The sequence below is a fragment of the Myotis daubentonii genome, chromosome X (genome assembly GCF_963259705.1).
Source record: "Myotis daubentonii chromosome X, mMyoDau2.1, whole genome shotgun sequence".
Taxonomy (NCBI): Eukaryota; Metazoa; Chordata; class Mammalia; order Chiroptera; family Vespertilionidae; genus Myotis; species Myotis daubentonii.
Window position 1 is genome coordinate 36,449,379 of NC_081861.1, and position 13,259 is coordinate 36,462,637.

The 13,259-nt window shown below is 37.1% G+C and overlaps 1 protein-coding gene across 5 annotated transcripts in view; it reads right to left on the minus strand.

The window, feature by feature from the left end:
- Positions 1-4: 4 nt before the first annotated feature.
- Positions 5-13,259, minus strand: part of XIAP (X-linked inhibitor of apoptosis) — a 48,790-nt gene continuing 35,535 nt past the window's right edge. For all 5 annotated transcript variants that reach the window (XM_059679494.1, XM_059679495.1, XM_059679496.1 and 2 more), the window contains 2 exons: positions 10,808-11,008; positions 5-4,373 (listed from right to left, as the gene is read on the minus strand). In XM_059679494.1, coding sequence (XP_059535477.1) covers positions 4,180-4,373; positions 10,808-11,008 — 395 coding nt within the window. In that variant the 3' untranslated portion in view covers positions 5-4,179. The remainder of the gene's footprint in view (positions 4,374-10,807; positions 11,009-13,259) is intronic.

Here is a 13,259-nt window from a genome sequence, read left to right on the forward strand (position 1 = left end):
AAGATCATTTTAAAGAATAGTACTTTATTGAATACATTTTATTCACAGAAAAATAAGCTTTAATCTATGACTGCCAGATTATGCAGTGGAAAGTAATGTTTTTAGTTTTCCATACTGATGGAAAGGTTTCTACTATATGGGAAAGAAGCCATACTCACAAATATAGTACTCTATTTCAAAACATTTCACACGATTATTCACAACACTAATACAATGACATAATAATCAGCCATTCTCTCAGGTTAGATAAAGTATAACAGTAACAAAAAAAAATGCAAACTCTTCTAACAAAAATTACATAAAAGCCTTTGTTACATCAAATAAAAAACACAAATTTGTAACTAAGTATAGACAAAATGACAAAATATACTATACACAATCTGCAAACTTTAGACTTCAAAATAGAATCTTACCACCCAAACATTAATGTAGTATTGTACAATTTGAAGATATAGGTATTTAAGATTGTCCTATTGTATTAAAGTGTCATTTAATATGTAGTGACAAAAGTTATGGTATAGAAGAAAGAATAGTTGAAAAAATAAACTTTTGATACCTTCCAGGAAAGGTAGCTTGAAGTTTTTCACCTTCAAATTATGTCCCAGTCTGGGCTACCACTAATGAGCTATACAACTTGGAACAAATCACTTCACCTTTGAGCCTCTACTACCTCATCTGTAAAATGAGGGGGAAGAATTAGATACTCTCAAGGTCACTTCTAACTTTGACCCCTATAATTCTATTCCGCTGCAAATGAAATTCACATTGTGCTAAGTACTGTATATGGGTCAAATTGAAACTGATTATGAAGGTGGGAATTAGCCAATTGTTCCTATTAGGAAAGTTCACCTAAATTTGATAAATTTTCAAGTTTTTAAAAAAGAAATGTAAATATTTTAAGGACTTGACCTATTGTTTTATTGTAATTTACATCTTAACTATGAGAAACAACAAAGAAGTAAGAGTCACTGAAGAGTTATCACCTAACTTTTAGCTCAAATTTCCAGAGTCAAAGGCAAACCAGGAGGGTAACAGCATTAGGAAGGGAATTAACATTTATAGCAGGTATTTTACATACCTGATCTCCTTGAACTCTCATAACTATAAGTTAGGCATTATTCTCATTTTCACAGATGAAGAAATGACAACCTCTTTTTTTTAAAAAGATTTCACTAAAAATAACTACATCTGTCAAATATTCTCTCTCATTTTATTTCTCTAATGGAAATGATACACAACCAATCCAATTTCTCCCACCCTTCAACTGCCTTCTCCCATACGCAACACTTGAGTAATCAGGAAATAAAACAATGATTTGGATCTAAAGGGTACAATACATGCAACTAATGCTGTGGTGGTAGTCTCCCATTCAGAGTTCAAAGAGTTCAAAATAACAATTTTATTCACTAAAATGAAAACAAGAGAAAACAACTACCAAAATTTAAGTATTATAAGAAGAAAAACAAGAAAAGATCATAATATGCAGGGTCACATTATGCACACTCACTACAACCACCCTACCCCATCTTAGACCCTAACCAAAGGGAAAAAAAGCAAAACCACACACAAAAAAACAAATCTAGCAAGAAAGGCAATACCTTTAAGGCAAAGCCATTAATTAATAAACTGGAATTTATAAACACTAAAGCCATTTCTTAAAAATTAAGACAAGGCTTTTGATCAGCATACCAAATTATTACAAACAAAGGTAACTATTACAAAACTTGACTCTTCATATGACCACAAGTAGTAAATTGGTGGTCACTAATTGGAAATCTTAGCAAGAAATTCATACAGAAAAGGAATGTCTACATGTAGATACTGAGAACTATTCTGGGAAAGGGGGAAGCAGAGATTTGGATCCAGTTATATTTTTGACCTTGCAAGTGATCATTTTTTGCACAATTAGATGGGAAGGATCCAGTGCTTTTTATAGTGTGAACACAGACAAACATTGATAAGTCTTAAAAAATTTTGATGAGAAGGTGGAGTGCTGAGTGATTTAAGAACCTGAAGCAACTGCATTTCTAAACAATTCTTAAAATAAACTTGTTAGTCACATCAGCTTCATGCATTAAATTTCACAACTCACGGGGAAATAAAAGGTCTTGCTTAATTCTAAACACACAAGTTTTAAAAGAAGAGTTTTAATGGACTGAGGCTCCCAGAACAGGAAAAGCCTTATGTTAAAACAATTCAATCCTTGGCCAATAACTAGATTGAACTAATTACTTGACTTGGAGCAGATATGTCCTGAAAGCACAGTTTACAAATTTTAACACTTTCCTCCCCTTGTAATTTAAATATAAATCTTAGACTACACATGTAAAATTTAATGACTATATAACTAATAGTAAAATAAAATGAGGAGAGTCATTATTTTTTTAAATTCTCATTTAAATTTGTAGTGCAATTTAAAAATGAATATCACTAAAAGTAATAATCAACAGAGGTTAGAGGAAAATGAAGATACTTTCTCTTAGAAAATACAACTATAATTTTTAAAAGTTTTACTCTCCAACTTTTCTCTGTAGTTAAATGTCTCATTCACCTCTACAGCAGGTTGTTGTGAGAATCTTGTAATATAAAGTTTGGGTGTTCTATGAAGCATTTTAAAACTTTTGTTTTTTATCTATATTGATTCTTATTCAAGTTTTATTTTATCTTTAATATTTAAACAACTGTTCTTCTTTCCTTGTCCATATTTTATAATTTCTAAGAGGTTTTTAAGGATCTTAAGAGAACATGTATTTCAGAATTATCTACTACTATTACTAGTCAAGAAAATAAAAAGTTAGGTAGAGGAAAGACTTGACATTTTATCCTATATACATCTTAATCACCCTAACGGTAAAAACTCACATGAAACTTTACAATACAAAATGATATGAGAATCTCAACATGGAAAGCCTTCACTACAACTACAAGCAATATACAAACATGCTTCTACTTTTACCTACATAAGCTGACAGATGTTTAAAATACTGGGTTAACAAAGATCTTTTAGTAAAGTGACTTAGGCAGGCTTAAACTAGCAAGGATTAAGGATGAATCCTTACTAATTAATTGGAAGATCTGACACATATTTTATATTTCATTTTACAAAATCAGGAATATTTATTTTGAAACAAGAGAAGAAGACATGATCTACCTGTCAGAAAACTACCACTCAGAAAGATTTTTCATCCACAAAGCAGGACAAACATAAAGACATTTAAATTTCACATTGGTACCAAAAAGGTTAACTGCCCTGTCTTCTTGGATTAGAAAAACTAAAGCTGAGCAATAAGTAGTTTTGCAGGTGTTTGAACATGCCTAAGCCTTTAAATCATAAAATACTTTCTAAAAATTGATTACAAAAGTAACATATACTTACAAAAACTCAAACAGAACAAAATAAAAAAAGTAGAAAGTGAAAGGCCCCGGTAAAGCCCCTCTGGATCCACCCCCCACCCCCCTTAAGAGAAACCATATTTAACAGTTTGGTGCATCTTTCCAAATCTTTTGTTCTATACACATACAAAACGTATACAACCTTCATTTGGCTCATTTGATACACAGTGTTTTGCCACTTGCATTTTACATTTATAGCTTTGACATTTTTCCATGTCAATACACGTAGGCTAGATGGCATGCTATCATTTAAATACCCTTTTAACAATGACAAAATCATATTTTAAAAATCATCCACCCATGTATGTATAATTTTAAAATAGACAAAATCTACAACACAAAGACTAACATCTAAAAATAACCTATCTTTCCACCAGTGTGGAACAGTTCATTCCCTTTTCACACAAAACAAATTATGTGATTGGGGAGATTAACTCTAATCTCCACGTTTACATATAATGTTAAGCCTATTTGAAAAAGAATGAAAAATTCAGTTGATTAATTCACTTACACTTAGAAGCCAAGTCAGTGCACTATAAATACACATTGTGATCAGTTATAATATGATGGCTCCTAGGGTTTCAATAGAAAAAAAATAGATAATATAGCTAATATTATGAAAAATCCAGAAATTCAAATTTTAGATTGCCAATTACAACACTGCAGTTTTACATTTTTCTTCTTGGTAGCAAATGCTAATGGAGTTCAATGCTGATTATTTAAATTTGGTTCACATCACACATTCAATCAGAGTAATAAGAATATAACATAGCTACTGTAGTGAGATTAAGACATAAAAATTTTTTGCTTGAAAGTAATGACTGTGTAGCACATAGGACATTTATCAACTGCTTCAGCACATTGTTTACAAGTGACCAGATGTCCACAAGGAATAAACGCTACAGCAATATTTCTATCCATACAGATTTTGCAAAGCTTCTCCTCTTGCAGGAGCCTTAGCTGCTCTTCAGCACTAATCTCTGCGCAAAAAAGAAAAGAAATGAGTTAATTATAGACATTCTTAGTCGTTTAAATTCATTGAAACAATTTGAACCCCTACTATGTGCCAGGTACTAATCAAGTTAGGAGATAGGATGACTCACACATGGCATCTGCTTGCTCTTAAGTAGCTTGAATGCTAGTAGGAGAGAAGGACATGAGTGGAGGAAGTAAAGGTAAGCACAAAGGACAAAGTGATAAGTGCTATAATAAAGTTATCTACAAAGTGCTCGGGGACAAGATGAGAGAACAAGTTCTTCTATTCAGACTAACTGGGGAAAGTTTCACGGGTTAGCAGCTGCTGGGAGGGGGAGTGGAAAGTAGAGGAATGACATTTAACATGACCAGCAATTTGCCAGGCAGAGAAGCAAGGGTTACGCAAAAGTATAGAAAGGGCATGGTGCCGCGTGGCTCAGTGGTTGAGTGTTGACCTATGAACCAGGAGGTCACGGTTCTCTCTCATCATTGATGTTTCTATCTCTTTCTCCCTCTCAGATAAATAAAACCATATATATATATATATATATATATATATTTTTTTTTTTTAAATGAAAGGGCATGGCTTATTCCAGAAATGGAGGGATGGCTTTGAGGGGGTACTTCTGAAGTGGGACAAGTAGGATTTGGTGACTGCCTAGAGGTGAGGGATGAGGAAGAAAGAAGAAATATAGTTGATTTCAAGACTTCTCGTGTGGCTTACAAGAGGATGATGATGCCAATAGGAAATACAGGAGAAGGTACAGGTTTGGGATTTTCAAGCTATTTTTGAGGTGTCTAGTACATCTATATAAAATGTCTAGTAGGCCAATGGGGAGTCAAATCTTGAGGTCAAAAGTCAGCATTAGAGATAGAAGTTGGGTGTCATCAGCATATGAGTGGTATTGAAGTTTTTGCTTAATTCAGCCTTTCCCAAACCAGGTTTTGTGAAATGTTAACACATATGCCACAAAAATGTGTTTTGTGGTGTTATGTAACTACAATTAACAATAGCAGCAGTTAACAGTAATATAGCAGTTATTACCATGTGCTAGGCACTATTCCAAATGCATTACATACTTTAATAATCTTTGTAATCATTGTATACCATCATTTCCAAATCTTGCTTCGCATGAGAATCACTTGAAGCATTTGTAACAATAGATTTCTAGGCTCCATTCACTGAATCTAAAAATTTTGGGGTTGAACCTACTCGCATTTGGAAACCACTGCTATCAAGTTCAGAGAAGTATAATATAGTTTTTGTCCCCTCTTAGAAATTCATAATGCATTTCCCTACTTAACTATAGAGCTCCTTTTTCATGGCATCCCTTTTAACAATAGTGGAGAACACTATTATGAAAACAAGTTTTGGAAATAGTGGTTTAATTTTATTCAACAGTTACTGAACACTTAATTAGGTTCTAGGCACTAGAGATACAACAATTATATATACAGACCTCGGGTCCCCGATCATTCACAGACAAGTAAGGAACCCAAGTAAACATGAAATTATAGTACAGTTGATGATAAAAGTAGTTACAATGTGTTATGAAGAACACAGGAAGGGTGGGTACATGTTTGAACACATAAAGAGAAGGCCTCCTGGAGGAAAGTATACCTAAACTGAGTCCTAAAGGATGAGTAGGAATAAACTGAGGAGAGGGAGAGGCCTTGGGGGACAGGGGTAGTGGAAGAAGGGTGTTCTAGGTAGAAGAATGACATAAGTAGGCTCTAAGGAAGAGACAGAACAGGGCCTACAAGTCCACAGGTGAGGCTTGGGAATAGAATTTGAAGAGGAAATAGCATGAAATAAGGCTATAGAAGGTTAGGAGGAGCCTGATTCTGAAATATTTGGCAACCCATGTAAAGGAGTTTTAACTTGATCCTCAGGGCCCTGGGAGCCAGTGAAGGTTTTAACTTGGAGAGCGATATGTTGAGATTTATGCTTTAAAAAGGTTAAGAAAGGATTATTTAATCTACTTTTTCTTCAAAGGCAACTATCTGGGCATAATCAAAACTATAGGCTCAAACATAGGGTAATTTTTAAAAACTAAATTTTTATTCATTTCAGAGAGGAAAGGAGAGGGAAAGATAGAAACATCAATGATGAGAGAGAATCATTTGATTGTCTGCCTCCTGCATACCCCCTCCTGGGGATTGAGCTCACAATCTGGGCATGTGCCCTGACCTAAAATCTAACTGTGACCTCCTGGTTCATAGGTCAATGCTTAACCACTGAGCACCACCGGCCAGGACAAAGTAAAGGACTATATATCATACTATGTAATTATTTTTATTTTTAAAAATCTTTTAAAAATATTTTTATTGATTTCAGAGAGAGGAAGGGAGAAGAGATAGAAACATCAATGATGAGAGAGAATCACTGATCAGCAGCCTTCTGCATGCCTCCTACTGGGGATCGAGCCTGGAACCCTTCAGGCCTCAGGCTTATGGCTCTATTCAGTTAGCCAAACCAGCTAGGGCTGATGCTATTTTTAGAAGACTACTTACTGGGGCTTTTTCTGTCACACAGGCACTGGGATAAAATCTAGTATTCAATCTAAGACAATGGTTCTCAACCTTCTGGCCCTTTAAATACAGTTCCTCATGTTGTGACCCAACCATAAAATTATTTTCGTTGCTATTTCATAACTGTAATGTTGCTACTGTTATGTATCGTAATGTAAATATCTGATATGCAGGATGGTCTTAGGTGACCCCTGTGAAAGGGCTGTTAGACCACCAAAGGGGTCTCGACCCACAGGTTGAGAACTGCTGATCTAGGGCTTCTCAGTAAGCAACAGTAGCACTGTAGTTTTTCTAAAAAAAATTTTACCTGTTTTACTTCAATTAGGCCCACCTGCTATTCTGTATAGAATTAAAAAACACATTTTTAAATGACTTAAAACATTTGATGAGAGAGAAACATCGATTGGCTGCCTCCTGCACGACCCCTGCAGCTGATTGAGCCTGCAACCCAGACATATGCTCTGACCAGGAATTGAACCAGAAACCTCTTGGATCACGGGTCGATACTCAACCACTGAGTCACACTGGCCAGGCTAGAATGAAAAGATTCTTAGTGCCAGTTTTTCTTCACCAGCCTTTGGGAGGAGAAATAGGCAGCAACCCTAGCATAAGAAAATAGCCAGTATCAATTACCTGCCTCTCAATTTAGTGAGACTAAGGAGAGAAGTCAACCAATAAATTGCAATCCCTGCCCCTAAGAGCTGCCATTGCTTAGACCTTCCTTCTCTCACCATCCTAGCTTGTAGTCTCTGTGATAATAAGAACCCACTGCTCTCTTCCTATTGCAACCTACAAAATCCTTCTGTTGCAGACAACAACTTGAGACATAAAAACTAACAACTTACTCTCAAACTTAAATACCTTGAGTTGTGGTTAAGATACAGAGAAAAGTGACACAATCACTTGTATTTCTACTGCAGTAGAAAGATAACAAAGTAAATGATTTATTTTACCATGGCTAAGGCAAGTGGAGCTATTCCATATTTTAAATAAATGCATCTTTAGGAAAAGAGTCTTAGCTTTCTGCTGGATATTTTACATCAACTGATATAATTTTAAAAATCATTGCCGAAACCGGTTTGGCTCAGTGGATAGAGCGTTGGCTTGCGGACTGAAAGGTCCCAGGTTTGATTCCGGTCAAGGGCATGTACCTGGGCTGCGGGCACATCCCCAGTGGGAGATGTGCAGGAGGCAGTTGATCGATGTTTCTCTCTCATCGATGTTTCTAACTTTCTATCTCTCTCCCTTCCTCTCTGTTAAAAAATCAATAAAATATATTTTTAAAAAATCATTAATGTTATACTGTTTTATGACTCATGTAATTCTTTGAGTAATGTTTCAAAGACATCTGAAATAAATTAAAGATCACAAGGGCCTTTAACGTAAAAAATGAAGTAAATATTTAGGCTTATTTAGTACTACAAAAATTCTCATCCTTTGGGAGAAGTGGTGAAGAGCTTAGAGAACAATCCTATGTAATAAAAGCCTAATATGCAAATCGACCGAACAGCAGAACAACTGGTGGAACAACTGGTCGCTATGATGTGCACTGATGACCAGGGGGCAGATGCTCAACACAGGAGCTGCCCCCAGTCCACAGGCCCCAGGCTGGCCAAGGCAGGTGCTAGTAAGGGGCTCCGATCGTCCTGCAGATTGGCTCTGATTGCTGGCCAGGCCTAGGGACCCTACCCATGCACGAATTTTCGGCACCAGGCCTCTAGTGATTATAATAAATGTATTCAATCTGATACCTTTTCTTTAACCTTCAGTGCTGCTGGCAAGCACTAGAATAGCTGTCATCCTTAAAGGAGGAACCTGTATTTTTTTAAACTTTTTTTTTTTCCTGAAAGGAGTTATATGCTTCTCTTCTACATTATTTAATACACTTTCTTTTTTTTAAAAATATATTTTATTGATTTTTTACAGAGAGGAAGGGAGAGAGATAGAGAGCTAGAAACATCGATGAGAGAGAAACATTGATTAGCTGCCTCCTGCACATCTCCCACTGGGGATGTGCCCGCAACCCAGGTACATGGCCTTGACTGGAATCGAACCCGGGACCCTCCAGTCTGCAGGCCGACGCTCTATCCACTGAGCCAAACCAGTTTCGGCGTATACACTTTCTATATATGATGCACAGTATTAAGGTGCCATTCATTCAAGCTCTATTTAGTAATATGACCCCTTTATATGTTTATCTCATATGAAAAGTTGCAGAACACTCTAAATCCAGTTTCAACTATATAAACTTATTCTACAAACAATGATAACAGCTAGCCTTTGTTCTTCTTTATGTAAAATAGAGTATAGCCTGGCCAGTGTGGCTCATTGGTTGAGTGTTGACCTATGAACTAGGAGGTCACAGTTGGATTCCTGGTCAGGGCACATGCCCGGGTTAGGGGCTGGATCCCCAATGTGAGGTATGCAGGAGGTAGCCAATCAATGATTCTCATCATTGATGTTTCCATCTTTCTCTCCCTCTCCCTCTCCCTTCCTCTCCTCTCTGATATCAATAAAAATATGTTAAAGAGGAAAGTCCTATATAATAAAAAGCAAATATGCAAATCGACCAAACAGCTGCATGACTGGTCACTATGACGCACACTGACCACCAGGGGGCAGACGCTCAATGTAGGAGCTGCCCCCTGGTGGTCAATGTGCTCCCACAGGGGGAGTGCCGCTTAGCCAGAAGCTGGGCTCAAGGCTGGCGAGCACAGCGGCATTGGCGGGAACCTCTCCCGCCTCTGTGGCAGCACTAAGGACTCCTTGGGGGTCCCAGACTGTGAGAGGGCACAGGCTAGGCTGAGGGACCCCTCCACCTTGCCCAGTGCACGAATGTTGTGCACCGGGCCTCTAGTATATAATAAAGAGGAATAGAAACCAGAGTGTTTGCTCTCAGCCATTGAGGACACAAAGAAAAGGCAGCCATTTGCAAGCTTGGAAAAAATCCTCATCAGGAACCATATCTGCCTGCACCTAGATCTAGGACTTCCCAGCCTCCAGAACTGTGAGAAATGTCTGTTGTCTGCCTATGGTATTCTGTTATATCAGTTCAAGCAGACTAACACATAAGATTAATTATAAAAAAATCCTTGCCCTGACCAGTTTGGCTCAGTGGAGAGAGCGTCGGCCTGCGGACTGAACGGTCCCAGGTTCAATTCCAGTTAAGGGCATGCACCTTGGTTGCGGGCACATCCCCAATAGGGGGTGTGCAGGAGGCAGATGATCAATGTTTCTAACTCTCTATCCCTCTCCCTTCCTCTCTGTGAAAAATCAATACAATATATATTAAAAAAAATCCTTATCTGTTAGATACTTATTTAAGTATTTATAGGTGAATAATGTATAGAATGTCTGGGATTTACTTTGAAATACTATAGCAAAAAACCCCCAAAAAACCACAAAACACCCCAAACAACAAAACAAACAAACAAGCAAAAAAAACCACACTGGGGGAAGTAATGAAACAAAATTAGAAAAGTGTTGGTAATTCCTGAAGCTGGTTGATGGGTACATCAGGGTCATTATACTGTTCTTTCCACTTTTGAGTGTGTTTGACATTTAAAAAAATATATTTATTGCTTTCAGAGAGGAAGGGAAAGGGAGAGAAATATCAATGAGAGAGAATCATTGATTGGCTGCCTCCTATACACCCCACACTGGGGACTGAGCCTGAAACTGGGGCATGTGCCTTGACTGAGAATCGAACAATGACCTCCTGGTTCATAGGTTGATGCTTAACCACTGAGCAACATTGGCAGGGCTCCTTGACATTTTTCAAAAAAAAAAGTCAAAAAATTGTTTATTCTAAGGGGTATGTGAGAGGAGGGAAATGAATGGGTCAGAAAACCATATAAAATGAAGTACTATTAGGTGTAACTTGCTTTTTAAAACTAACCAGGCATACCTTTCTGCAATGAAGTCTGACTTGATTCATCTTCTGTACTATCTTTCTGAGCACTCACTAAATCTGCAACCAGAACTTCCAATGATTTATAGTTGCTCCCAGATGTCTGAATTTTTTCCTCCATTTTTTTCTTAATGTCTCTGAAACTGAATCCCATTCGTATAGCTTCATGTATCATAGGACTTTGAAAGATGTTATCATCTGAAATGAAAATTGGTGAGCAAAAAGAACAGAGTTTAAACAATTATTTTCATTAATACAACTCAACACAAAATACAGTTAAAAAGAAAAATTTAAGCAAGACAAAATACCAAAAGTAAGCCAGCAAACCCAGATTACTCTGAGATATTTAGGCACTGATGGATCACTTTCAGAATTTTACAATAACTGAAAATGCAGTGAGTATTTTGTATCACTGTGAAGTGAGATTAGGTTGTTTAAAGACTTGATGAAATAGTGCAAGATAAAGTAAAACAGATAAGGGTTAAGTGCTTAAAAAAACTAAACATTTCCCAAATCAGATGTACTCATTAACAACTAAGTTAAGGCACTTAAAGAACAAATGTCTTTACTGTGTCCCTAGCAATTATTTTGAAAAAATAATGGGAAACGGGGAAGTCTATGACCTTGAAAGTATGAGTTTCCTATTTCTCAGACTTAGTTTCTATAGCTAAAGGGGGTGAACTAGGTAAAAACAAGGAAGCAAATAGAAACTCACTTTAATGATACTCAGAGTAGGAATACCGGTTATGTAAGAAAGTGCTAAAGAGAAATTAATGCCCTCTGATTCATCAATTACACTCTGGGGCATTAAAAATGATGCGTATATCCACCAAAGACATACAAAAGAATATTCATAGCAACATTATTTATAATAGCTCCAAACTGGAAACAACTCAAATATCCATCATCAGGTGAGAATGGCTAAGTACATTGTGGTATATTCACATACCACACAGCAAGAAAGGACAAACTACTGCCACAGGCAACATGGATGAATCTCATAGACAGGAGTAAAACATCATCTTAATGATGAACTAGAGACAAACGATTACATACTGTATGATTACATTTATAAGAGGTTCTAATTTAATCTATGGTAATAGAAGTCAGAATATAACTTGGGGGTGGATACTTATTGGGACATAAAGGGATTTGATTGTAAGAAACATTACATGGTAAGTAACAAAAGATACTTTTCAGGTAGGAAAGTAACTTAACATTTGTGTTTGATAAAAATTCTGCCAGGAGGCTATAATGGGAATAACAATTTAGGAGACTACTACAATAGCCTGGATAAAGGGCAGGAACCAGGGCAGAATCAGTAGATTTTAGACAATATTAAAAAGGTATAATTTATCACACCTAGTGATTAATTAAATGTAGAGAGATTAAGGAAAACAAAGAACTTAAAATGACTCAAATTACAAATCGACCCTGTGAATTGTGATACTATTAACTAACACAGGGAGGGAATAGAGCAGGGCTGAATTTGTCTGAGTGGTTTTCAGAGATGCTGAATTTAAACTACTCTTGAGATTTCTAGGTGGAGATATCCAGGTCAGCTGGACACCACTCTTTCCTAGTTCTACTAACTCTTGACTTTTTTTTTCCAGTTTGCTTTGCTGGACCCTTCTGCCCACCTGATTAGATATTGATGATTCCCTTCCATTGACCCTCCTCCCTTTTTTACAATGTCTCTGGACACTTACTCTACTACCACAATTTTACCCTCATTTCTATGAGTTCCAGGTTTTAATATTCACCAACTTGGATATTCTGCAGGTACCTGAAGCTAAACTTGCTGAAAACCAAAAGCAAGGACAACAGGATAGCCACACGGAAAAGAATTAAATGTACCATGACTTCATACTATATATAAAAATTAACTCAAAATGGATCAAAGACCTGAATGTAAGAGATAAAACCAAAAAACTTTTAGAAGAAAACATAGGTGACTTTGGATTAGGCAATGGTTTCTTAGATATGAAATCAAAATCAAAAGCAACAAAAAAAACACCAGATCATCCTAGCTCAGTGGTCGGCAAACTGCGGCTCGCGAGCCACATGCGGCTCTTTGGCCCCTTGAGTGTGGCGCTTCCACAAAATACTGGCTCTTCCACAAAATACCGACTTCTGCACGTGGGCCACGAAGTTTCAATCGCACTGTACATGCGCACCCGCACGTGGTATTTTGTGGAAGAGCCACACTCAAGGGGCCAAAGAGCCACATGTGGCTCACGAGCCATGGTTTGCCGACCATGGCCCTTGCCGGTTTGGCTCAGTGGATAGAGCATTGGCCTGCAGACCGAAGGGTCCCAGGTTCAATTCTGGTCAAAGGCATGTACCTTGGTTGCAGGCTTCTCCTTGAACCAGGCCCTAGTCGGGGCGTGTGCAGGAGGCAACCAATCAATGTGTTTCTCCCACATCAATATTTCTCTCTGTCTTTCCC